The sequence below is a fragment of the Lepisosteus platostomus genome, chromosome 5, assembly GCF_059453375.1.
Source record: "Lepisosteus platostomus isolate fLepPlt1 chromosome 5, fLepPlt1.hap1, whole genome shotgun sequence".
NCBI classification, from domain to species: Eukaryota; Metazoa; Chordata; class Actinopteri; order Semionotiformes; family Lepisosteidae; genus Lepisosteus; species Lepisosteus platostomus.
Genome location: NC_142615.1, coordinates 31,646,336 through 31,673,421, shown reverse-complemented (window position 1 = coordinate 31,673,421; position 27,086 = coordinate 31,646,336). Strand labels below are relative to the sequence as shown.

The following is a 27,086-nucleotide window of genomic DNA, read 5'->3' as shown; positions in this document are numbered from 1 at the left end:
GTGTCTTATTGCCTTGTGCTGCTCAGTCTTATTGAGTGAGACTCCAGTCTTACAGCCACTGATGCTCACACTCACTGACTCTGATCCACACTGCAGTGGAGACTGGGGATCCTGAAATGGACTGACTGCAGACAGTAGTATAATTTCTGGTATAATAACAGATAAGAAGCAGTAATGTTCTTTAATACAATAAATAATTACTCTCTCTCTCTCTCTCCCCCCTCTCTCTCTCTCTCTCTCTGTCTCTCTCTCTGCAGATGCTGTGAAGAGAGCTCCTATCCCTAAATCACGTATGTACACTGTGTGAAACTCTGCTGACTGACAGTAATGACTTTACTGACGTGTTATTACCAGTGAGCGACTGTGATTAACAGTGTCTGTATCTCTGTGTTACAGTGTGTGTCTGTGATTAACAGTGTCTATATCTCTGTGTACCAGTGTGTGACTGTGATTAACAGTGTCTGTATCTCTGTGTTCCAGTGTGTGTCTGTGATTAACAGTGTCTGTATCTCTGTGGTCCAGTTAGTGACTGTGATTAACAGTGTCTGTGTTTCTATGTTTCAGAATGGCAGTGGCTGTGCAGTGCGTGGAGATAGGTCTGTTTCCTGTTGAAGTTACAGACACAGTACTGCTATTGAGCGCTAATATTAATGAGTATTGATTCCTGGTGAGGAATGCACCAATAAAAGAGTAAGGCGAATGCGAATCAGTGTAAACTGAGTTTCACTGCAGGTTCACATCATATTCCTCATCTCCTTTCACAGTGATCATGTCATTCAGCCAGTGAAGTCATGTCTGTGCTGGACTGATAAAGCTATAAAATCACCCAAACTAAATCAAAACCTTTTTACTATGAAAACCTCACAGTCTGTAGGAGACTACATGTCATGGGTACAAATCATGAGTCCTACACAATGAAGCATTTTAATAAACAGAGATTACAAAATCTTTTCTTACAATAATAACACAACTGATGGTAAGAACACTATTTCACTGCTGACCTCGTGATCTTGCATAATAACAATAATATCATGTGTCCCAATCACTGTACTGGGGCATGCAGGGTGAGCGCCCCCTACTGGCCCAATGAACACCTCTTCCAGCAGCAGCCTCAGCATTCCCAGGAGTCTCCGCTCCAGGTACTGGCCAGGCCCACACTGCTGGGTCTCAGTGGGCTGCTGGTTGTGAGCTGTTCTCACACTGGTGCTCGATCTCCATCAGAGATACTAGACATAAATCCAGGGAACAGCACAGCCTGATAACCCATGCACTGTCACACTATAAACTATATCTTTACATGACCTTTGCCCTGTTCACCTGTCTGGGGTATAACCCCAGTATTGTCTGTGCTGGACACAGTGTCCACCAGGACACTACAGCTCAGTACTGACCCTCTCCTTTCTTCTGTACAGGTGAAGGCAGCCCCATCCCTGACCTGCGTAAGTCCACTGTGTGTAAAATCACAGCTCCTACTGGGCTCCAGCTCTCACCCTGCCAGTGTGCTGGCGAAGAGTGTGTGTGGAGGACAGAGGGGTATTTAAACTGGGGAACTGGGGCCAGGGAGCTCCCAAAAGGGCAATTCTGTTGGATCAGGAAAGACCTGGACAACACTAACAGTGTATCATTAAAATAACACATCACAGTAGTCCATTCTTAAAAACTTCTATATTACTAATGTTTTTCTTTCAATTCTTAGAACATGGTCAATAAAAAGGATGTTTCACACTGGATTCAGTGTGAATGAAGCTGAGCTCCTGATTTTTAATACTGATACTGTATGTCTGAAGTTCTCTTGTAATTTTAACTGTTAGTCTCTTGAAAGAAACCAGTTCAAGAGAGCATTACTGGTCTCTAGTGAATTTCATTACCTCTGACCCCTGAATTTTGGTACTTTGAGATTCATAATGAAAACTGTAGTGACATCTTTGTCTCAATATGGAGGCCAGTTTGTGACTGTGATTAACAGTGTCTGTATCTCTGTGTTCCAGTGCCTGATTGTGATTAACAGTGTCTGTATCTCTGTGTTCCAGTGTGTGTCTGTGATTAACAGTGTCTGTATCTCTGTGTTCCAGTGTGTGTCTGTGATTAACAGTGTCTGTATCTCTGTGTCCCAGTGTGTGTCTGTGATTAACAGTGTCTGTGTCTCTGTGTTCCAGTGTGTGACTGTGATTAACAGTGTCTGTGTCTCTGTGTTAAAGTGTGTGACTGTGATTAACAGTGTCTGTATCTCTGTGTTTCAGAATGGGAGTGGGTGTGCAGTGCTGCAGGTAGGTCTGTCTCTTCTTGAAGACAGAGGTGTTGTTTTAAGCCCTAGTGTCTGGGGTTATTGAGGTCTTGAGTCCAGAAGGAAGATCAATCAAAGTTTCATGGTGGGAATTTCTATCTCCGTCCTGTGTTTCAATCTAATGGTCAGTATGAGTTTCTCCTGGACTGACAGTATAGAAAACTCATTTTCCCTGAAGGCCACGTGCTCTGGTCTCTGTTCACTCCTGAATGAGGGTCTACAGACTGAATGTGGCAGAACCAGTGACTGGAAAAACTGTGGAATATCAGGAGAATTCAGGAGCAGAGCCAGTCTCATAATAACAAGCTATTCAAATCCTAAGGAGAAACACTGTTAAAGGTTGTGGAAAAAAGGATGGTATAATGACAGTATTCACCCCCTCCAGTTTCACAGACACACAGCCTCTTGTGAGAGGCAGCAGTGCGACTCTGGTACAGGGGCTCCTCTGGGGCCTGTAGGCCTCTCTCTTGTCTGAGAAATGGCTGCTTCTCTTCACATGTCAAACAAGCTGATGGGTCAGCAAGAAGAAACATATTAGAGTTTATATTTATAAAATCACCTTTTCTTCGTCTGTTTCCCTCTTTCCTCTGACTGTGTTATTAGGATGTTCATACAAACACAGTACAGACAGGATGGGCTTCTATACAGAGTACGTTCAGGCTGAGGGAATAATAAACATTATCAGGCAGATAAACGTTATTGCTAAACAGCTCATGTTGCTGCTTTTTGTGTTTAAAATCATGATACAGTCAGGATGTTGAACCTCTTTAACCCCCAGGTAATTTCCACCTGGAGTGTTTGTGGCCTGAACATCTTGCAATATCTTGGACAGTATAGCAAGTCCAGGCCTGGTTCGGGGTCTGAATTCAAGGGACCATCTGGACATCAAGTCTGAAACATCAGATTCATATATATCTTACTCAGTACACACTCTAGGAAGAAATATTCACCACCCCAAAAAAACACATTTTATTTCTTCAAAAATGATTATTCAAATTATAGCACATGTAGATACCTATTGTTCCAGGCCATGCCCAATATATGTCTACTATTTATACTGGATAGGCTCTTTTTTACAGCCTTTCTATTCTCCAGGAGTAAAAAAATAAGAAATGAGAAGAATCTCTTTGATCTTCACTGGACTGACCAGCAGACAATAGAAGGAGAGTATTTATTAAGTATTATGAGTTTGTATTTAAGTATTAAATATCAGGAGAGTATTAAGTCAGTGCTCATTGGTCATGCGAATAAGACTTCTTGAATTGAATTGATCAAAACCCCCATTCACAATGAACATGTATAAGCCCCGCCCCCCGTCTCTCAGTGGTCAGAGCTCACTGATTGACAGCTGGTGTCTCCTATCAGAGAGGCGGACAGCTGAGCGCTGACAGTCTGAAGTCAGTATGAGAGCCTCTGTTTCTTTTTTTCCGCAAAAGTTTTTTTTTTTATTAAACGAATAGAATTGACAAATACAACTGCAACCAGAGGATCAGAAACAGGTAGAAGGGAAAAAAAACACAACAGAAAAAAACATTTAACCACCAGAGGTAATTAAGTAAATTATGTGATCAAATTGTATTTTTTACATATACCATGTTTTCCTTGCTAGAATTTAAATAGTGTTTCAACATGGATGCGTTTCCTGTATAAAATAAAAATCAGCACTCACTTTTTTACAAAACAAAAAAAACGCTTTTCTTTTTAAACACTTCACCTTTTTCATGGCATTCATGAAAAAGACATACACAAAAGCAGATAACTAACTCTAAGATTGTCTAAGTTATTGAGTTTTTCAAGAACCAGAACTATAACAGTCCTTAATACATAACTACAACATTCCAAACTAACACTAAATAAACATTAGTATATACTTGTAGCGGCGAGGCTTAATAATAAGGCAGAACTAAGTGTTTCTGAGCTTCCCAAATGAGGCCCCATTTCTCTGTTCATCTCTGTGGTGCAGCCACAGAGAAACCATTCATGCAAGATGTTTTCTTTTGATAAGGACAGCTCCCACAGGGGGATGCACTTAGCTAAGCCTGGCTATCATGATCAATGGTCATCCATTGGCGCCTATCTGTTTAGGGAGTGCCAGTTGAACATCTGGACTGCATTACTAAGTGTCAGGACTAAGTGACTCATATCTCACCTTGATCAACCAATCAGGGACTGGTAGGGCCGAGTAACCCACGTGGGACTCTGATGCCCATGGAACTTTCAGCCAATCAATGAGCTAAAGTTCCTCCAGGTAAAAACAGGCAACACAGAGAGCCTGGGAGATTGAGATTGAGATTGAGATTCAGATTCAGATTCAGATTCAACAATTCTAAAGGGAATTCAAAGGAGAATTCCAGGGCAGGACGGCCCAGGAGCAGAAGGCTCCCAAGGGCAGGACATTCTCGCAGCGCGCCTCCTGACCATCCTGAGACTCAGCCCAGACAACCACGGAACGGCCAGTGTGTCCGAGTGCCAGAACTTTCCTTTGTTCTAAGAGTCTAGAGTGGAGGTTGCCAGAGAGTAACCAGCAGCAGGCCTCGTGAACAGGTCGGAACTGTGGACAGCTGAATCACTATTCAGAACTAGCTCTTCATCATAAACGAACTGGTCCTCTTCCTGACTTGCTGGGACCCACAGTCATCTTTTCTCCTGTGCACAAACTTTGCTAGTTAAAGCCAACAATGAGCATCAGCAGCGCACCGTCGCAAGCCGCACAGCACAGCCTGGCACCGAGCCAGAGAGCGCGGATTGGACAGCAACGGCCTGCAACTGTTTCTTTGTGCCCGCAGGAGATCTGAATCCCCAGAGATTGGATGAGTATTCAACTTCAATGCATTACAGCTCGAGAATTCAATTGTTATCCAAACCAGTTGATATCAATTTAATTCCTAAGAGTTATGTACTTGTTTGAGTATCTAATGTAGAAGTTGTAACCAAGTTCACTTTACGAAACGGTATAAATGAATGATATACTGAACGTATGTCCTCTTGATATGTGTAACTCTTTGTAACTGATCGAATATACCTTTTGTATTCTGATAACCCTCTCGATAAGATCTGTTAGATTTACATGCATATTTTATGTATTAATAAATGTATCCTCGTGTATTAGTACCTGTGTGTGCGCGTTGTTTGAGTTATGTCGCATGGTTGGATTCTAAAGCCATCAAAAGAATCAACTTTGTGATTTACTGCTACAATTAATAATTGTCTCAGTAAATGCCCAAACCCTACAAAACTGGTGCCTTCAGAGAGCCACTATGATTACATATTTGGCGTCCCTGAACCCGTTTTCCCTACATTATTTGGCGTCCCTGGGCCGGCTTAATCTACATACTGCTATAACAAATAAAACCAAACATAATCATTAACTGAGCAGTCAATGGGAGCGAATCTCCTTCCCCTCTACAAAGGCCCTCGCTCCCACAAAGTAGGCTCTCCTCCCCTCTCTTCTGGCAGCTTCAACCTGGGGCCACAGCTGGTTCCTGGTGCTCCTGTCTGCGGCGGACAGGTCCTCTGCAAACCTCAGTTTGTTCTCATTCAAATACTCATTCCCTCTTGCCGCTCGCCACAGCGTGTCCCTCGCCGTCCTCTTGGTGAACTGTATTATAATCGTTCTAGGGCGCACTTGCCCAGACATGTTCGCTCTCTCGAGCCTGTGAACAGTGTTGATGGCCGATATCATGCCCTCCTGGTCCGGCAGGGTCCTTTTACAGATACTCTTCACTGTTGCAACAATGTCCTTATTTTTCTGTAGTCAAAAAAAGCAAAAAAATAACATTAAGGTCATGAAAAACTCAAAAAAACTCCTCAGCCTCTAAACTTTACCTCCCACCTGAATGCCATCTTGAATGCTGCGCCTCTGTTTCTCTCTGGGTTTCTGGATGTGTTATTTCTGGTTTAAATTGAATACTTTGGATATTTCTTCACATTTTCAAAGTAAGTGTGAAGGTTTTCTTATATTTTAGCAAGATTTTGGTTTTGTAATTATATTGTTTTTGTGTAAAAATGGGCATTATACAGTCTTTGAATTCAGCACTGTTTTATTCTGCGTTATCAGGAAAATGGTCTTAGAGAAGATGAACAAGCTGCTAAACTGGGATTTGAAATAAACTGTTTTAACAGACGGGCGCATCTCCAGTACTCTTTCCACGTCCCCTCCAGCTGCTTCACTTTTCTCTTTAGTTGCCATCGATTTTTTGTAGTACCATATATATACGATTGAGGTATCTTAGACTTCTCCTTTGAAGACCCAGCACTCCTAAATAAAGACATTTCACAGTATAATGGAGTTGAGTTGGAATGTAATCGGCAGGAGCCTGTTGTGATGTTTGCTGTTTTATTCCCCAGCTGCTGTGACTCTGGACCCTGATACAGCTCACTGTGTTCTCAGCCTGACTGAGGATGGGAAGAGAGTGAGACAGGGACAGGGGAAGAGCCTCTCTGACAATCCTCACAGATTTGATCACTGGTCCTGTGTCATGAGCAGGGAGGCCTTCATCTCAGGGAGACACTACTGGGAGGTGGAGGTGAATGACTGGTGGACAATAGGAGTGACCAGAGAGTCTGCAGAGAGGCAAGGGGGGTTCAGCTTCTCTCCCCAGCAGGGTTACTGGTGTCTGAGCTCTTAACTCTCTGTTTTATCTGCTCTCACTGACCCTGTGACCCATCTTCCCAGCAGTCTGCAGCCCAGAAAGCTGGGGGTGTGTGTGGATATTGAGGAGAGGAAGGTCTCCTTTTACACAGTGGAGTCCAGAGCTCATCTCTACACTTTCACTGACATGGTTTTCACTCAGGGAGAGAAGATCTATCCTGTCTTCAGGACTGTGGATCGTAATAAAGACCTTGAGCTGCTGCCTGCTGTCAGTGTGGAGATTAAACCCGTCACTGACTCATGAACACAGGCTGACTCTCTCCCAGCTCTCTGTCCCACTGCTCATACTGGGAGACGGGTTTAACGGCGGGTAGTGAGAAAATCTAATAGTAATTTAAGATGATGTCGATGTTGTGTCGTGTTTAAACATGTTATATTACAGTAAAAGATTTAAACAGGAAAATAATATATATGAGAGAGGGAGATATTCCTTGCTACCAGCCTGCTGTCCTCCTGACTTGAAAATATCTCTGGAAACCCTCTCGTGTTTTTTTTTCAAATTATGAAACTTGAAATGAATTAAAAATGAAATCCCGTGTGAGTCTCTCCTGCACGTGCCGGTGACTGTAAAGCTGCCTGAACTGGGAGGGACCCGCTGACATCATCAGCCAGGCGGAATAGGCACTGTGATGCCATCAGAAAGTGGCTCAGGGTGTTTAAGGGAGTTGTAGTTTCTAAGATGTTTAGTTCCTAATAAATTGATATAATCGCCCAGTGAAAGCTCTGTTTACCTTCATATGAAAGCCCAAAACACTAAACTGAACCCAAGATTTTACATCTGTTTGGTGGCAGCGGCAAGTTTTTTTCTTCACGGACAGAAACTTGGGCTACTTGTCAGTCTTGTCTTCTGTCCTGGGCTATTTAATAATTTACTTTTTTCAATAGCCTGAAATTTCATTCAGATCTGTCCATGTAATGTCATACATTTTACTGCCCTTGTGTGTGTTTAACCCTTGTCGAATGGGTTGTAAATGTCTCTTCCCTGAGTACTGGCTGACACTGAAAAAAGGCTACAGGAGCTCTGTAAATGAAGATTTGTGTGCGCGCTACCCAACATACTTAGTTGCAGCAGTGTGGGTGTTTAAATGCTATTGGCTCATGAACAGCATCCCCCTATCCCAGTGCACTGTCTGTCTAATAGTGCCACATTCAATAAAACCAATAGAGAAAGAGATTCACAACGCAAAGCTGTGTCAATCTTCTGTGTTAAATATCGGTTTGTAAAAATTTGCTTTGAATCTGGACTGTAATTAACACATACCGTTTGTATAAAAACAGGTGAGTGTAAATCTGCTTTGTTATTGTCGAGCTGTGTAAGAAGACAAGAAACATATATTTCCAAACCTTTAATTCAGTATGATGTGTTTAGTACTGCAGAGATCAATGACAATGCATGTATAGAAAAAAGGTGAGTGTGAATCTGGTATGTTATCGTCCAACTGTAAAAGGAGACAGGAAACCCTGCTATACTGTAGTTCAGAGTCATTTGTTTTCTCCGGTTTTCATAACCTTCGCTTATTAAAATGACTGTTTTTGAGACCACGATTTTTCAGATGTCAATAACTTTGCGAAAATTACAAAGAGCCTTCAAATCACACGCGTTTAAGAGATCGCAATTTGTGAAAAGTGTCGCAGCTTTTATTTAAACAATATCCAGTACCTGGCTGCATATTTAGAAACCTTAGTTTGAATAAAGCAGATCCCAGGTGTAAGTGAGTTCATAACGTGAGAACACACGATGCTACATTTTTATGCATCAGTTGAAGCCTTCTGAAGTCTCTCAAAAAACATAAAAATATAACATGATTGTAAATGTAACTTCTATGACTAAAGTGCGAAGAGGAATGGCTGTAAAAAGACAGGGTTTGGGCACAGCGACACCTAGTGGTCCAGGGCTGCAGCACCACAAGAGCCCAGTCTCACGTTCCATGTGATGCTTTTACTGCAATAAAAACTATGAATCACAAATTAAAAATATACAAGTGTAGTGTGCTCTCACGAGCCACCAGTTCTGTAGAGTTTGGGCATTTACTGGGACAATTATTATTTGCAGCAGTAAATCACAAAATTGATTCTTTTGATGGCTTTAGAATCCAACCATGCGATATAACTCAAACAACGCACACACACAGGTACTAATACAGGAGGATACATTTATTAATACATAGAATATGCATGTAAATCTAACAGATCTTATTGAGAGGGTTATCAGAATACAAAAGATATATATTCAATCAGTTACAAAGAGTTACATATATCAAGAGGACATACGTTTGGTATATCATTCATTTAGACCGTTTCGTAAGTGAACTTGCTTACAACTTCTACACTAGATACTCAAAACAAGTACATTACTCTTAGGAATTAAATTGATATCAACTGGTTGGGATAACAATTGAATTCTCAAGCTGTAATGCAGTGAAGTTGAATACTCATCCAATCTCTGGGGATTCAGATCTCCTGAGGACTCAAAGAAACAGTTGCAGGCTGTTGCTGTCCAATCCGTGCTTTCTGGCTAGGTGGCAGGCTGTGCTGTGCAGCTTGCAAAGGTGCGCTGCTGATGCTCACTGGCCGGCTAGTTAGTGTTGGATTTAACTAGCACAGTTTGTGCACAGGAGAAAAGATAACTGTGGGTCCCAGCAGGTCAGGAAGATGACCTGTTCGTTCCTGATGAAGCGCTAGTTCTGAATAGTGATCCAGTTGTCCACAGTTCCGACCTGTTCACGAGGCTTGCTGCTGATGCTAACCTCGGGTGGATCCTTTGGTTACTCGTGGCAACCTCCACTCTCGACTTTCAGAACAAAGCAAAGTTCTGGCACTCGGATACACTGGCCGTTACGTGGTTGTCCGGGCTGAGTCTCAGGATGGTACAGAGGTGCGCTGCGAGAATGTCCTGCCCTTGGGATCCTTTCTGCTCCTGGGCCGTCCTGCCCTGGAATTGTCTCGCACCCCTGGAATTTTCCTTTGAATTCCCTTCAGAATAGTCTCTCCAATAGTCTTTCTCCAGGCTCTCTGTGTTGCCTGTTTTTACCTGGAGGAACTTCAGCTCGTTCATTGTCTGAAAGTTTCATGGGCATCAGAGTCCCATGTGGGTTACTCAGCCCTACCAGTTCCTGATTGGTTGATCAAGGTGAGATATGAGTCACTTACTCCTGACACCTAGGAATGCAGTCCAGATGTCCATCTGGCACTCCCTAGACAGATAGGCGCCAATGGATGACCATTGATCATGATAGCCAGGCTTAGCTAAGTGCATCCCCACTTGGGAGCTGTCCCTTATCAAAAGAAAACATCTTTAAATCAGCCTGCATGAATAGTTTCTCTGTGGCTGCACCACAGAGATGAAGAGAGAGATGGGGCCTCATTTAGGAAAGCACGGCAACACTTAATTCTGTCTTATTAACAAGCATTGCCGCTACACCGTATAGAAACCTATGCCCTCAGGTAGAGGACTTGGGGCGACCTGGTGCTAGGCGGGTTTCAGGACATCCGAACGTCAATGCTGAGCAAAGGCAAAATGAAAGACCCAGAAATATATAGCACCAGAGAGAGAGAAACACCAGAAGGACAGCAAAGAACAAGAAATGAGGGACAGGACAGAGAAGGAGCACCCTCTGGCTGCAGAAGGTGTGACAGTATCCCCTCCCCCCCTTCATGGGCGGGTCCTGACGCCAAAACAAATAAATGAGCTGCACAGCACTGGGGGGAGGAAAAACCTAATTTAACCGAAAGGAAACCTCCGGGAGTCCACTGCTGAAAGCTGCCCCCTCCTCCAGGGTATTAACCTTTATTGGGTAGAGGAAGGGGGGGTCGAGTAGAGCTCCGGAGACTAAAAACAAAAAGACAAGTACACAAGCACAAACCACAACAAACATCCAGCCAGATATCCAGCAAAAAGAATGGAGGAACTGCAAAAACTCACCAAACTACCGCTGATCTCGGAGTGGACAACCCGAGGAAAGCCAGGCACAGGATCCGCTCACAGACACGGATGACCAGAGTGATATCCAGCAATTAGAAAGGGAGAGGAAAAAAGCTCAGCATCCTATCACTGATATCGGAGTGATCTACCTGTGGAAAGCCAGGTACAGGACCTGCTCACAGACACGGAAGACCGGAGTGATATCCAGCAATAAGGATGGGAGAGCCAGCTCAACATTCAATCAGGGGAGACAACCCGAGGAAAGCCAGGTAATCAGGAGTGTATGTGCGGAAGGCATAACACAGAATGACCAGCTCACAGGCACGGAAGTGAGGAGTAGCATCCCGCGATTAGAATAGAAGAACTGAAAAAAAAGCCTAGAGAAAAGAAAAAAGCTGCGGAAAAAACAAAAGACGGCGCTCGCGGGGTCGAAAATGGCTCAACATTCTGTCATGGATGTTGGAAAGGATGAACTGTGGAATGACAGGAGAGTGAAAAGACCCTGTGCGTAGCGGCAAGACGGGTTAGCCCGGACTCGGCTGTTCAGGAAATTCTGTATAGAAACCTATGCCCTCAGGTAGCGGACGTGAGGCGACCTGGTGCTAGGCAAGTTTCAGGCAAAATGAAAAGTTTAATCTCCACACTAACAGCAGACAGCAACACAAGGTCTTTATTACGATCCCCAGTACAGAAGACAGGATAGATCTTCTCCCCTTGAGTGAAGACCATGTCAGTGAAAGTGTAGATATGAGCTCTGGACTCCACTATGTAAAAGGTGACCTTCTTCTCCTCAATATCCACACACACCCCCAGCTTTCTGGGCTGTAGACTAAGGGGTAGATGAGTCACTGGGTCAGTGACAGCGGAGAATTCATCAAAGAAGCCAGAGAGGTAAGAGTTCAGCCACCAGTAACCGTCCTGTGGAGACAATCTGAACTCTCCTTTCCTCTCTGCAGACTCTCTGGTCACTCCTATTCTCCACCAGTCATTCACCTCCACCTCCCAGTAGTGTCTCCCTGAGGTGAAGGCCTCCTTACTCACGACACAACGCCTGGCATCAAATCTGTGAGGATTGTCAGAGAGACTCTTCCTCTCTCCCCATCTCACTCTCTTCCTATCCTCAGACAGGATGAGCTCACAGTGAGCTGTATAAGGGTCCAGAGTCACAGCAGCTGGGGAATAAAACAGCAAACATCATGTAATGTTCTATTGTGTACTGTTCTTGTACTTTCATAGTTCAATAAAGAGACCTGGAGAATGGATATGCTTTTACTTAACCGCCATCTTAGTTCAACTGATGTCACACAGTTCAGGGTCTTATGGGTAATGTAGCTACACATGTAGATTGGCATACATGGCAAATATTACATTCTCCCTTTTTTTGTAAATAAGAAAATGCAAACAATATTACTAAATCAACATTAACTGGAATGTGAGCATCCTGTAATGTACTCTTTCAACATATGAATAATGTTATCTATTAAGAACATAAAAGATTTCAAATGCTTCATATTTCAAAAGCTTTATTTCGTATTTTAAATATTTCTATAAGTATTTCAAATTGTTCCACTTATTTACATTCTCATGTTACAGTCAACACATTTTGTACATTATGAGCATCGTACGTCATGGCAAGAACAATGTTCTGGCATATTTGTCTCACTATTTAGATTCAGCACAACAATTTTAATGAATGCATGTACATTTCTGTTAACATTGAGCACAATATTTTTAAAGAAAACGCGTACGTTTGTGGCTAGCTCTGCTGGTAGAGCATGAGGCTCATCATCTCGGGGCAGCGGGGTTATGTCTCATGTCGGGTGCCAGACCCTCCATCCCATGCCTTGCACCCATTGCATACCTAGAGAGGCTCCAGCTTCCCCTGTGACCCTGGGTGCGGTTTGGAAAATAGATGAATGTGTACTGTACACGTGTTAATTGAGGGCAGCAATCCACCTCCACCTGTTACATTTCATACAGTAGGTCAGGAATGACGTTCAGGTTGACTCTGTGACCAGACCTGGTAGGGAGGTAAGTAAGTGTTTGGGTGTCTGCTTTGGCAGGGTTCTTTTCCGGCTCGTCTCTGCTCCGATGTGGTTCCTGATCAGTGGTGGGCTCATCGTCTGGCTGGTGCTGTTGCTCAGATGTAGATTGATCCTCTTTTGCTCTCAGGAGGTGACGGCGGTTGCGGTGATAGCTTTGTCCTTCACTGGTGTGTATGAGGTAAGACAGTTCATCTCCCATAGGCTGGATGACTGTGGCAGGGTTCCACTGTCCGGTTTCCTGTTGGAAACGAATGGTAGCGCCTTGTTCCAGTGCAGGTAGGGGTCTTGCATTCCGCTTGCAGTAAAGCCTTTGCTTCACTTGGCTTTGTTCTCTCTTGGTGCGTACTCATTCAGGATGGACAAGTTGTGTCTGTAGGTGCTTACCTGTGGTAGGAAGGATTGAGTGCAGTCTTCGGCTCATAAGGAGTTGTGTAGGTGACTTAAAGCCATCAACTGGTTCATTCCTGTGCTTCAGTAGACTCAGATATGGTCCTTCCTCTCAGCTTCTTCCTCAAGTATTGACCTTGCTGTCTGTACTGTTTTTTTCAGAAAATACATTGCTTTGAGCGTAGTGGGAGCTTGTTGTAGTGTGCACAAAATCCCATGCTGTCATAAAACTCTTGTGAGCTGTTCTTTGGTCTGTTGTCTGATATTACTTTCTCAGATACTCCATGTCTTGTAAACATTGCTTTGAGTTTACAGCTCATGGCTGCTGCAGTGGTGGAGTGGAGTCTTTCCAGCTCAGAAAATCTGCTGTAGTAATCGACAGCTCCTATATTGTCTTCTCTGTTCCACGTAAACAGATCTGTAGCGATGACTTGCCATGGCCTTTCAGGAATCTGATGTGAAATCATTGGCTATTTTGGGTTGGACTTGCTGTGCTGTAGGCAGGTGGGGCATTCATCCATAATGGCCTCTATCTGTTTCCCCATTCCAAGCCAAAAAAGGAGGTCTCTGGCTCGTTGTTTTCTCTTTTCCATGTCCATATGACCGATTTGTATGAGCTGAAGCATTTCGGGGTCTCAGAGTGTGTGGCACGATTATTGTTTCCCCTTTGAATAGGATCCCATTGATCAGCGAGATCTCCTCTCTCTGTGGTTCCAGTATTCAGTGATGAGCACCGGGCATTTTCTTCACCTGTTTGGTCAACCTGTTTGGACTAGCTGTTTGAGCATGATGAACTTTGGGTCTTGTTTTCCATCACTTACCTGAGCCTCCATGCCTTCATTCAGTGATTCATCATTGAAGGCTATGGACTTTCTGGATAGTGTGACAGCTACTGGAATGTCTTTACCTGGGCAATGCAGAATCACAAAGTCGTATCTTTGTAGCTGTAAGATCATTCTTTGGAGGCACGGTGGGACTGCTGTGAGGGGATTTTTGAGTATGGACTCTTAGGGTTTGTGGTCTGACTCTACGATGACCCTTCTACTGTACACATATTGATGGAGGCATTAGCTTCCAAAGAGAACAGCAAACAGCTCCGTCTCAATTTGAGCATAGTTTTGCTCAGTGGCTGTCAGTGATTTGATTCACAGGCAATTGACTTACTCTGTTGCAGGAGTACTGCATCCAGGAAGCTCTTTGACATGTAGCAGCTCTTTGTCTGGGTTGTAGTAAGTAAAAATGGGTCCTGGCTCCCTTGTGATCAGTTCCTTCATCTGCTGGAATACAGTGTTGTGTGTGACGGCATCAAACCGGACCCAGTAAAGGTGAAAGAAATGGAGCCACCTAGAAACTGAACTTGAAACCATCCTGGGGATGAACAATAACCTGTCCAGAATTCCTTCTATAATTCCTTTGCATTTGTCAGAGTTATTATATTCTACACATCTCTCTCCTTTTCTCCTATACCTACAGAGAAAGATAGCTGCATTGCTGGAAGCCACATCGGAGGAATCGAGGAGGAGACACCAGCGGAACAGTGACAGCGGGCCACCTGTCACTGCTGCGGAGAGAAGGAGTGCAGAGCCCCGGAGCCCCAGGGCCATTGGAAGCCGTCAAGAAACAGGAGCAGGGCAGCCTAAAGGGGGGCAGGCCACCTTGAACGACACTAACCCCTCTCCACCTGCTACCGTGGCCACAGCCAGAGTGTGTTTCTCCTGACCCTGCTAGTCCCTGGTCAGCTTGAAAATCACCCTGACCCGGCCCGCTGTCCTGCTAGGCTGGATGGGCAGCCACCAACCTGCGTCTCAGAACAGTGACAGGACAGTGTGCAGAGGTCCTCGGCAAGTGGCTGCTCACCGTGCAGTTTGGAGCTGCAAGGGTGAAACACCCCTTCTTCCATGAGGGCTGTATGCTGGGGTTGGACTGGTTACAGCAGGTGGGTGGTGGCATTGACGTGGGCCAGCAAGTTGGTGGGGAAGGGGGACCTAATCCGTCTCGCGGGGGCAGGGCAGGGGGTGTCCAGGGGTCCAGGGGTCGTGGGCTGCCCGGAGCGGGAAGCGGAGGCCAGGGTTAGCAAGAGCTGTGAGTCCTGGGGTGAGCATGCTGGGGCTGGCTTCCGAGCTGCCTGCCTGGGCATCTGATAGGGCAGCAACTGGGGGCAATGCAGGGAGGAGACAAAGTGTGCTGTAGGGCAGCTGTTGAGGAATTGCAGCGAGGGCCTCATGCAAGACCAGCAGCGGCGGGTCTCTGTCTCTTGGTCTCACGGCAAGGGAGGAGGACTGGACCCGCACAGTTCTCATGCAGTATGAAATTGACACCTGGCAGATGGCCCAGGTCAAGTGGGCAGCCGCGCAGCAGAAGGTTCGGGAGATGGGCATGGTGGGGGTGTCATCAATCCCTCCACAGGCCCATGGTCCACTCCGGTCGTCGTGGTCCAGAAGAAGGCTCATGAAGGTTTTGTGGCAATTCCAAAAAGGTGAACGGGGTCACCCAGAGGACTCCTATCTGCTGCCGCAGATAGATGATGCCTTGGATTACATTTCCTGGTTCAGCTTGCTCAACCTCCGCTGCGGTTACTGACAGGTTCTGCTCGCCCCCGAGGCTCGCCCGAAGACAGCCTTCCCCATTGGCCAAGGGCTCTGGCAGTTCAGTCTGTGTAATGCTCTGGCGATGTTTGAGCGGTTGATGGAGCGAGTGCTGGCATCGGTCTCCGGAGTGAATGTATTCTTGTGCATGCCCGGGATTTCCAGCAGGCTCTGGCGAACCTCCGGTTGGTGTTGGCTTGCATCCGGCGGGTCAGGTTGAAGCTCAGCCCTTGGAAATGCGAGCTCCTGAGGAGGAGGTTACCTTCCTGGGGCATGTGGTCGGCCCGCAAGGGAACAGTACTTCCTAATATTTTAATGTCTGGTATTATATAAGCAATATAAGCAATAATATGGCCTGTGCGCAGCAGCATTGACTGAGCTTTATTGGGACACACAGATATGCCCCCTGCCCTGAGAAGAGCCCCTCATTGTCTCATTACTGATTTCCTAACAGACAGAACTCGGAGGGTGAGAATCAACAATGTTTAATCTAACAAAAAGCATTCCTCTACAGGGTCCCCAGATGTGCATTGTCCCTCTTACTCTTTGTGCGATTGCAAGAGCCGTCACCACTCTAGACATATAATCAAATTTGCAGATGACTTTGTCATTGTTAACCAACTGCTAATGAGTTTACCCCCTGGTGTGAACAAAACTTCCTCGCGCTGAATGTGTCCAAGACCAAAGACATGATATTGTCTTGACTTAATATGACTTAATAGGAAATATACCCACACTCCCACCCTCACCTACACTGGGGAAGATCTAGTAGAGCAAGTCCATGAGTACTAGTCCTTGGGGACTCCAAGTTAAGCTTTAAAGTCAATATTGACCTGAACCTTTAAAAGGTTAAAAAGTTGATGATTCAACTTAAAAGTTGATGATTCATTGTTGGTTTTGATCTGTCGGTCCCTCCTTGAATCTGTTCTAACTTTTACCCTGATCTGCTGGTTTAGCATAAATCTGAGAAGCAAGAACAAACTGGAGAGACTTGTGAAAATGTGTCAGAAGGTCATTGGTGCTGATCTTTCAGCCCTCTCTAGCATTCACATGCTTTGTGTAAAGCAAGATCCATATGTAATGATCCTTCACACCTCTTATTTAATAATATCCAATTACTCCCATCGGAACGCAGGTACTGACTCCCCAACTCCAAAACCAACAGATTCAAGTTCTCTTTCATACCCGTAGCCATATTGTGACTTAACACTTGACCAAATATGTATAGGTATGTTGTTCCTCTCATTTATTTATTCTGTCCATCTATACACCAACACTGCTTCTGTAAAAAAAAAAAAACCTATTCAGGGGGTATATATAAATACCCTCTGACTGAGGGGCTATAGGCATCTGTCCCTGAGCCCTTGGGAGCTGTGGTGACACCATTCCATGAACCGTAAATTACAGCTTTCAGTAAACACATCCATTAAAATGTGCACATTTGAGTGTCCTGTAACACTGTCAGAGTGTTCTGGCAGAAGGAATCCCTCTGGGCTCCCAGACTGTTTGTAGTCAAGGATCACTGGCTCTGCCAAATTCAACTTGTAGACTCTCATGAAAGAGTGAAAAGAGACCGCAGAACACATGACCTTTGGGTAAAATGAGTTTTCTACACTGTCAGCCACTTCAGGAGAGACTTATACAGGAAACTGGAGTGAAACACAGGATGGAGACAGAAATTCCTAACCTGAAGTTTTAATTGATCTTCATAGCATACCACTAAGAATCCATGTAGAATGTTACACAGATACTGTATGGGAAAGAAATACATCTATTTCTGTTCACAGATCAGGAATGATCACCTAAAAGTGACCTTCTGAAATTTGACTCAATAACCAAAGACACCAGGGTCTGTGTCATCAAGAGGAGACCTACCTGCAGCACTGCACAGCCACTGCCATTCTGAAACACAGAGATACAGACACTGTTAATCACAGACACACACTGCAACAGAGATAAAGACACTGTTAATCACAGTAACACAGTGGAACACAGAGACACAGGCACTGTTAATCACAGACACACACTGGAACAGAGATACAGACACTGTTAATCACAGACACACAGTGGATCAGAGATACAGTCACTGTTAATCACAGTCACACATCCCTCATTTAATAATAATAATAATAATAATAATAATAATAATAATAATAATAATTGCTTACACTTATATAGCGCTTTTCTGGACACTCCACTCAAAGCGCTTTACAGGTAATGGGGACTCTCCTCCACCACCACCAATGTGCAACATCCACCATTTACACCTCATATACCCCTTATCTCCTACATACACACTCTTCCTCAGCACACTGACAGGTAGAGAGCTGGAGCCCATCAGGAGCTGTGATTTTACACACAGTGGACTTACGCAGGTCAGGGATGGGGCTGCCTTCACCTGTACAGAAGAAAGGAGAGGGTCAGTACTGAGCTGTAGTGTCCTGGTGGACATTGTGTCCAGCACAGACAATCCTGTAGTGTAGTGTGATGTAGTGTTGTGAACAGGAGAGAAGGACAAATATTGTGAAAGCTGATTTATAAATTATATATATAAATCAATGGGTAAGTCACACTGACAATGACACTGATTCTAACACATATTCTCGCACACACACAGTGACACACACACGTTAGTACTAGTTTATTTGTGAAGTACATTAATTATCACTGTTGTGTCATTAATTGTACACTGTCTCTAACTGCAAAATATCTTTGTTTCTTTTACAATGACGAACACACTGACACTGATAGTCTGTTATTCACTGTACTCAGAGTAACTGAGGAGCACTCCAGCTGAATTCAGAGTAGATCAGGGTTATTCAGTTATATTTAGTCTCATCTAGAGTGACTCAGGGTTATTTAGCTTAAAAAAGAACAGAAAAGGGGGTGTGACTTTGGACTTGTGTCTGAAGCCACACATAAATACAGTTTATGGTTTTATAATGTAAAAACTGAATCTCAGTGTGGAATATTTGTTTGTCTTTGTTTGATTACAATACATATCTACACCACTGTTCAAATGCTTTACTACACATTTGAAATGTGTTTCCTGGTATAATGTGGTGGTGTTGGTGTGTGAGCATGAGGCCAGGCCAGCAGTGCAAGAGTGTTGTTACTGTGATTTTGCAAGCCCTTACTCTGTACATGATGATCAGTTACCATTAGTTGTGTGATTATTTCAATAATGTTCAATAATGTTCTGTATTCTCCATTGTGTCACAATCTGTACTCAAGACATGCAGTTCCCCCAAAAAACTGCCAGCTTTTCTTGGTGTAAAACGGTTTTTATATATGAAGTTATGTGATTTTATAGCTCAGTCACTACAGACATGTTCCACTGGCTGAATGACAACATGATCACTGTGAAAGAAATTGAAGCTTTTTATATGAATATGATCTGAACCTGCTGTGAACCTTCTCTTTCCTCTCTCATCAGAGATATATTTCACTATGACTCAATACTCATTAATATAAGTGCTCAATGGCAGTAGTGTGTCTGTATCTTCAACAGGAAACAGACCTACCTGCAGCACTGCACAGCCACTGCCATTCTGAAACACAGAGATACAAACACTTTTAATCACTGTCACACACTGGAACGCAGAGATACAGACACTGTTAATCACAGACACACACTGGAACACAGATACAGACGCTGTTAATCACAGTAACACACTGGAACACAGAGATACAGACACTTTTAATTACAGTCACATACTGGAACACAGAGATACAGACACTGTTAATCACAGTCACACAGTGGAACACAGAGACACAGGCACTGTTAATCACAGTCACACACTAAAACACAGAGATACAGACACTGTTTATCACAGTCACACACTGGAACACAGAGATACAGACACTGTTAATCACAGTCACGCACTGGTAATAAGATGTCAGTACAGTCAGTGCTGATAGTCAGCAGAGTTTCACAAAGTGTACATACGTGATTTAGGAATAGCAGCTCGCTTCACAGCATCTGAAGAGAGAGAGAGAGAGACAGAGTAATTATTTATTGTATTAAAGAACATTACTGCTTCTTATCTGTTATTATACCAGAAATTATACTACAGTCTGCAGTCAGTCCATTTCAGGATCCCCAGTCTCCACTGCAGTGTGGATCAGAGTGTCAGTGAGTGTGAGCAGCAGTGGCTGTAAGACTGGAGTCTCAATAAGACTGAGCAGAACAAGGCAATAAGACACACAAACACATCACAGGACAACCTAGGACTCTGGTGCTTGAACTATAGAGAAAATAAAACATAAACACAGTCTGCTATCCACAGTGATGAGCTGTCATTGACTTTCTGTATTTACAGTATTGACTGCTCTCACACTGTCTGACTGACCCATGCCCACAGTGAGCAGTATCACTGTCTGAGTGTCCTGTACCCACAGTGACAAGTATCACTGCCTATGATACAGAGATGTCCTGCTCACCGATCACACTGCCATATCTCTGGACATCAGCTGGACGGTGAGAGATGACCAGTCACACACCATGGTGAGCACATCTCCACACCAGGCCTGATCCAGGAAGACTAACACACAGACAGTATCAGTCTGATACAGACAGGGCACTGAAGCTCTAATACAGTGGAGCCAAGTAAACATCAGTGCAATTCTTTGCTGTAAAATAGAATTATAATATAATTAATAAATGTTTGTATTTGTGGATCACAGACACAGACACAGACACAGAAGATCACTTTCCCAGTTCTATAAGGATGACAGGAATGGCTTTAAGACTGACCATTAGTGATAGTAGGTTTGGGCCTTCACATGTACTTGAGCTGTGCTTCTCAGGAGCCTCAGTAAAACACAAACACCCTTGTGGTGAGGAAACTGATGGCGCAGATATGCTGACACTGCATATGTATACTGTACACCAGACTGACCTGACAGGTAAGTCTGAACACCTGATATAACTGTAATTAGACAATGTCAGTATGAACTGTCAGGGAATCTGTGGTGACCAGTGTTAAAAGGGATCTTTGAACTGCAATTTCTTTACAGTTGTGACTCCTGATGTCTGTTTCCTGTTGCTATTGTTCCTCACAGCAGCTCAGGGGCAGCGTATGATCTCATTGACAAGAATGGAGAACAGACACAGGAAGCAACGTCCATCTGCCCATCTCTATCCACTGTGTGGGAAGTGGAGAGTAAAGAGCCTGACCAGGCAAGTATCGGGCACAAGACAGGGTACCCCTGACATGACCCCAGTCCATCGCAGGTCAGACAGAAACAGACACACTCACAACAGGGCCAGCTTTCCCATAAGCCAGTTAACCAGTATCCCAGCATGTCTTTGGACTGTGAGAGGAAACCCACTCAATCATGGGGAGAACATACAAACTCCACAGGGATAGCACAACAGGTCCAGAACCTAACCCAAAACTGACCACTGTGCCACCCTATTGCTCACACGAGGGACATGTTGAAATAAATGAAACCTAACAGCTCAGTGAGGTGGACTCTCTGTGTTCACATCACTGCCCCTCAGCTGTACTGTGTCTGTGTGTTAATAGAGCTCACTTCTCTGACAGAGTGAGCAGCACTGGAGTCCCTTACAATCATCACATCACTACTTTAATTCACAGGATCTGTCACACTGTCGATCCATTTCCAGCAGCTGTATTTACTATAACAGTCTGATTGTGTTACAGGGGAAGAGACACCTGTATGAGATACTGTAGGAAGTACAAGTTCAGTTGAATTAATTTCAGTACAGGACAGTCCAGTACTTTGCTCTTCAGCACCGTGTAGATCAATGCCTTTCAGACACTGACACCACAGTCCTGTAGAGAAAACTGCAGTCAGTCCAGTCTGAGGTTCTTACCCATTTCTGCTTGAAGAAGAGGAATTCCTGTAAATAATAAAGAATGAATTAAACAATCAAAGCACACTAATATGAAACAAACATAATTAAACTGATATAATCTTTTAACACTATCATTTTGTAATTGCAGTTTGACTAAATTGTTTAATTACTTTCAGTGCATTTTTAAATTAAATTAAGTAATGTTGAGAAAATTATTTTCCATAATGTGAGTAAGGTACAAAGGAAGAAACTTAAATTATTTAATCTGGACACACTTCAAAATGCATACATAGAACACATTAATTTACTCACCATTTACTGCATTGATATAATATATTTCAGATTCCCACAGTGTCTCCTCTGCTGTAAGAAACAGGCACAGTCAGTATCACTGACACAGACTGACACAAACTTCTGCACTGACACTCTCTTGGGGTCTGCAGATCTAGATATAGTGTACACTGACCCTTTAACCAAGAGGAGGTATCCTGTGTTGCTCACACTTTGTCATATAGTGGGATTTTAAACTCATTCTAATACAGATATTCAGACACACACATACAGAATATTTAATGAGCACATACTGTTCATTCTTCTCCACTGGATCAGCAGAAGTACTGATGCTCCTATAGTTACAGCTACTGTTAGGAAGAATGTCACCATCCATCCAAATGCTGAGGGTGGAGGGAAAAAGTCCCCTGAAAAACAGATAAATAAGTGGATTGATATTCAGAATAAGCTAAATGAACGTAGTGTCATGGAGTGATAGCAGCTGACCATGCCCCTCCTGTCAATCAGTATATATGCAATCAGACAGGAAACCTGGATTACCTGACAGATTGCATCAGGTGGGTCAGGTTATTTTAAGTCTGCTCTGACAGTCTTCTGGACTCTCAAGTCTGCAGTACCTGTTTCCCTCTGGATTCCTGATCTGGCTTGACTACACCTCATTCCCAGATCACGCCTGTGCCTGTTATACTCCTCTGTGTTTACTTAGCTTCAACCCTGCTCCATCCTGATCTAATCTTCTGGATTTTCCCCTGTACTTTACTCTTAGCGGTTTGCCTCCTTGACTTTGGATTCTCCTGCTTCACTCGTATGTTTCCAGGATCTGACCCTTGTTTCACTGGACCAAGACCCTGGACTGTGCCTGCCTGTCCTCACTCCTGTGTGTTTACTGCACACACCACGCCGCCTGTTCCCTCTCCAGCCTGCTCCCCTCCTGCACACAGGTTCACTTCATCTGAACAGACTGGTGCTGAGCTCCTCCTTCATCACATATATATTGATGGAAAAAAGAAACGCAACATTTTCTGGAATAAGAATACTATAGTTATAGCTTGTGTACTTTCACAAAAATGTGTCAATTTGATTTAAGCCCTCTGACCAGCAATACAGTTTGTGCAGTGAGGCACTGCAACTTGTCAATCACACAAATGCTCGTTAGGTGCACATTTACCCAACGAGGTCCAGGTGGAACAATACCTGTTCAGGTCGCCTTTAAAAAGGCCTTAATTCAAATTTCAGATCACTGCAAGAAAAAGGCCACACTGCTGCAGGCAGGCATGTCAAGTGCCAGAGTTGCCAGACACTATGGAGTAAGTCGCTCCACTGTGTCCCGACTGCAGAGAAGGTTTCAGCAGACCAACAGGACATTGAATGTCCAAGAACCCCATAGAGCACCTTTGGGATGCCCTGGATCGCACCATCCAGAGACGTGACCCTCTGCCTGCCAGTGGCCAGCAGCTTCGTCAGGCCCTTCTGCAGGAATAGGATACCATCCCGCAACTGCAGGTTCAGAGGCTCATTGGCTCTATGTGCCAGCAGTGTCAAGCAGTGGGGCTGTAAGAGACGGTCACACAAGATACTGAAGGGCTGCAAGACAACTGTTGTTAATGTTCACACTTGCTATTGTTCTCCTGTTGTTTTTGTTGTTGTACTGTTTGGTTTTCCTATTATTCTCATTTGTTTATTGTTATTTCAGTAATGAACGTTGAAATTTCAGTCCAACAAAGAGAGTTGCGCTTCTTTTTTACCACCATTATAGTAAGTAATTAGTTCACAATGTACTTTTATGCTTTCAGATCAGTGCTGGAACACTCACAGCTGTAGAGTTGATTTAGTTTTGTATTTTTCAAGATTTTTCATTTTTACTTGATTATCAGACAAAACATTTACAGAAAGTTTTCTGTTTCCTAATTTAACTGTGTTTCACAGATTGTTTAATGGTGCTGAATTTTATAATGGGTTTAGAGTGGAGTTCTTTCATAATAAGCTCCTAGTGCAAGATGTGCTCGGTGGCCCAGGTGTGTTATGCCCTGGGTGTGTGTTATACCTCAGCTGTGTTACAGGTGAGCTCCAGTTTTCATGTTTAATACTCACTGGCTATGTGGAGCTGAGATCCCCAGTCTGGCATAGGAAGAGCACTTCTCACCAGGCAGGAGAAGATGTTGGACTCCTGTTTGACTGGGATGTAGCTGCTGACACTGAGGAGCCCCTGACTGTCCATGTCCACTGTGTGCAGCTGTGATGTCACCTCGTTTCCATCCCTGTCTGTCCAGATCACTGCAGGTTGAGGGAACCAGCCCTCTGATCTGCACAGCAGCTGGGCCTGATCTCCTCCAGGGGAGAGGAGAGACACTGAGGGCTGGGAGCCCAGGGCTGTAGATTCAACACAACAGAATAAATTTAACAGCTGATAAAAGCACACTGGAGTAAATTTAGCTGCCTACTTTTTTATAACAAACACAGAAAGGTTAAAAAGTCAACACCACATTAACATTCAGGTATAAAGTGTGTAATTCATGTACAGTGAGTATCAAAAGTACTTGTCTCACCCCCTTGGACGTTTCTTTACATTTTATTGTGGTTCAGTATGGAATCATAATGTACTTACCTGGATATTATTGTCATTGACAGAAAATATACTATAAAGTGGCAAAGTGAAAACAAAATACTTCAGATTCTCCTAAATTAATTATAAATAGAAAATGGAACATGTTCAAGTAGAGAGCTGCGTCAGCATGCGTCGGCTGCAAAGGAACAAGTAAAGGTTAATTCCCTGCTGAAGAGAGAAGAAAGGAAACAACGTTTCGGCTCTTAAACCTGTATGGAATAAATCCATTTTTTGTTCCTAAAATGGAAAATGATTGCCTAAGTATTCATCACCTTTGAGTTAGTATTTGATAGTGGCACATTTGGCAGAAATTACAGTCATGAGTTTTCTTGGAAAAGTTACTACCAGCTTTGCACATTTGGACACTGCAATTTTTGTCCATTCATCTTTGCAAAACTGCTCAGACTCTCCCAGGTTGGATGGGAAAAGTTGGTCAACAGCAGTTTCCAACTCCTGCCAACTCCAGGTTCTTGATTGGATTGAGGTCCAGGATTTGACTGGGCCACTCCAGAACATTGACCTGTTTTCTTTTTAAACCACTGCAGTGTGTCTTTGGCTGTACGTTTTTTGTCACTGTCGTACTGAAAGATGAATCTCCTCTGAAGTCTCAGACTGCAGCAGGTTTTATTCCAGGATTCTTCTGGACTCTGCTGCATCCAGTTTTCCTTCTGCGATCACAGGCCATGATGCAGTGAAGCATATAGCATGATACTGCAACCACCATGCTTCACAGTAGGGGCAGTGTTCTCGGGATTATGTACACTTTATTGCTTGCATTAACACACTCAGTGTGAATACAGAACAACACAACACACAACTACACTACATTACACACACCCCCGGTCTGCACAGGCAGGGACATGAGAGAGCATTGAGGTTCCTGTGTTGTGATGTCAGCTCAGTCCTCACATTTATACACTCAGTGTCTCAGCTCCTGTCTTTGCTCCCAGAAAAGCAGCAACATTATTTCACTGCTGTGTCTTATCAACACAACACAATAAAACACAGCTCAGCTCTACATAGCAAATAAGAGCTCAGTGTGGTACAATACAACTCAACACAAAGTACATTGCAATTTAAAATGGCTGTCAAAAGTATTCATGCTGACTCTGGACTTTTTCACATTTAACCATTATAATATAGAATCACAATGTATTTATTTGTGATTGTTTGTCATTGATCGACACAAAACACTCCATAATGTCGGAATGTTTTGTGTATTCAACAGATCCTCATAAATTTGAAAATAAAACATAAATCAAGTGATTGAAAAAGAATATTAAATATTCAACCCCTTTTGCTATGACTCACCTAAATAGGCTGTAGTGCAACTAGATGTCTATTGAAGTCACATAATTTGTTGAATAGAATTCACCTGTGTGCAATTTCAGTGTTTCACATGAGTTCAGGACAAATGTAAATACAGCTCCCACAACTGATAAGTACAGCTCCAAACAAATCTACCTGAAGACAATGGGACTTTCAAAGTGTGTGTGGGTTGTGGAAAAGCACCAACCAGGGGAAAGGTATAAGAATTTCTGAGAGATCACATATCCCACAAAGCAGAGTCCATTACAAAGAAATGTAGAAAAGATGGAACAATTCTGAAACTGTGAAGAACCTGGTGTCCTCAAAAACTGAGTATCTAGGATAGAAGAGCGCTTATCAAGAAGGCCACCAAGAGGCCTGTGACAGCTCTGAAGGAATCAGTCTACCACGGCTGAGATTGGAGACACTGTGCACATGACAATCGATAATTGCTTCACAAATGTGGGCTTCATGGGAGAGTGACAAAAAACACATTCATGGTATCATGAGACCAAAACTGATCTTTTTGGCTTCGAATGTAAGCTGTTTAATGTGAGGACTTAGCTGACATCACATTATAGGAACCTCAGTGCTCTCTCATGTCCCTGCCTGTGCAGACTGGAGTGTGTGTAGTGCAGTGTTGTACTGTGTTGTGTTTTTCTGTATTCACACTGAGTGTCTTAATGTAAGGACTAAGCTGACATCACAACACAGGAACCTCAGTGCTCTCTCATGTCCCTGCTGTCACGCCCTCTGCAGCCAGAGGGCGCTCCTTCTCTGTCCTGTCCCTAGTTTCCAGTCTGCTGTCCTTCCTGTCCCTCTCTTTCCCTTGGGCTATATATTTCCGGGGTCTTGCACTCTGTCCTCGCTCAGCATTGATGTTCGGATGTCCTGAGACCCGCCTAGCACCAGGGCGCCCCACATCCGCTCCCTGAGGGCATAGGTTTCTATACGGCATTCCTGAACTCTTTGCATTAATGAGCCCGGGCCTTTTTCCCGTCTCGCCGCTACGCATATGGGTCTTTTTCCGCTCTCCTGCTCCCCACGGTTTGTCCCTTCGGACGTCCGTGACACCTGCCTGTGCAGACCAGGGGTTTGTGTAGTGTAGTGTGGTTCTTCACTACACTCTGAGTTCTTTTATTTACTGTGATAACTGTGAAACATGATGGCTTTTAGAAAAGTCC

At 43.9% G+C, this 27,086-nt stretch overlaps 2 protein-coding genes across 6 annotated transcripts in view; one reads left to right on the top strand and one right to left on the bottom strand.

Moving 5' to 3' along the window:
* LOC148665561 (E3 ubiquitin/ISG15 ligase TRIM25-like) overlaps positions 1–27,086 on the top strand; it is a 51,922-nt gene that overhangs the window by 1,920 nt on the left and 22,916 nt on the right. The window contains exons 2-4 of one of the 4 annotated variants that reach the window (XR_015936883.1): positions 258–290; positions 1,413–1,439; positions 2,241–3,327. Coding sequence is in view for 2 of the 4 variants with exons in the window: in XM_088632387.1 (XP_088488513.1) it covers positions 258–266 (9 nt within the window). In the remaining 2 variants the exon portion in view is untranslated. Of the gene's footprint in view, positions 1–257; positions 707–1,412; positions 3,328–27,086 lie in introns of those variants that run through there. The other 3 variants (XR_015936884.1, XM_088632387.1, XM_088632386.1) reach the window with 3 other exon arrangements.
* Positions 9,069–27,086, bottom strand: part of LOC148665562 (butyrophilin subfamily 2 member A2-like) — a 31,363-nt gene continuing 13,345 nt past the window's right edge. Inside the window, exons 4-12 of one of the 2 annotated variants that reach the window (XM_088632357.1) lie at positions 24,081–24,359; positions 22,283–22,396; positions 22,011–22,058; positions 21,717–21,743; positions 19,824–19,856; positions 19,399–19,425; positions 18,246–18,272; positions 17,750–17,776; positions 9,069–12,029 (exon numbers count right to left, since the gene is read on the bottom strand). In XM_088632357.1, the coding sequence (XP_088488483.1) occupies positions 11,431–12,029; positions 17,750–17,776; positions 18,246–18,272; positions 19,399–19,425; positions 19,824–19,856; positions 21,717–21,743; positions 22,011–22,058; positions 22,283–22,396; positions 24,081–24,359 (1,181 nt within the window). In that variant the 3' untranslated portion in view covers positions 9,069–11,430. Of the gene's footprint in view, positions 12,030–17,749; positions 17,777–18,245; positions 18,273–19,398; positions 19,426–19,823; positions 19,857–21,716; positions 21,744–22,010; positions 22,062–22,282; positions 22,397–24,080; positions 24,360–27,086 lie in introns of both variants that reach the window. The other variant, XM_088632356.1, reaches the window with a different exon arrangement.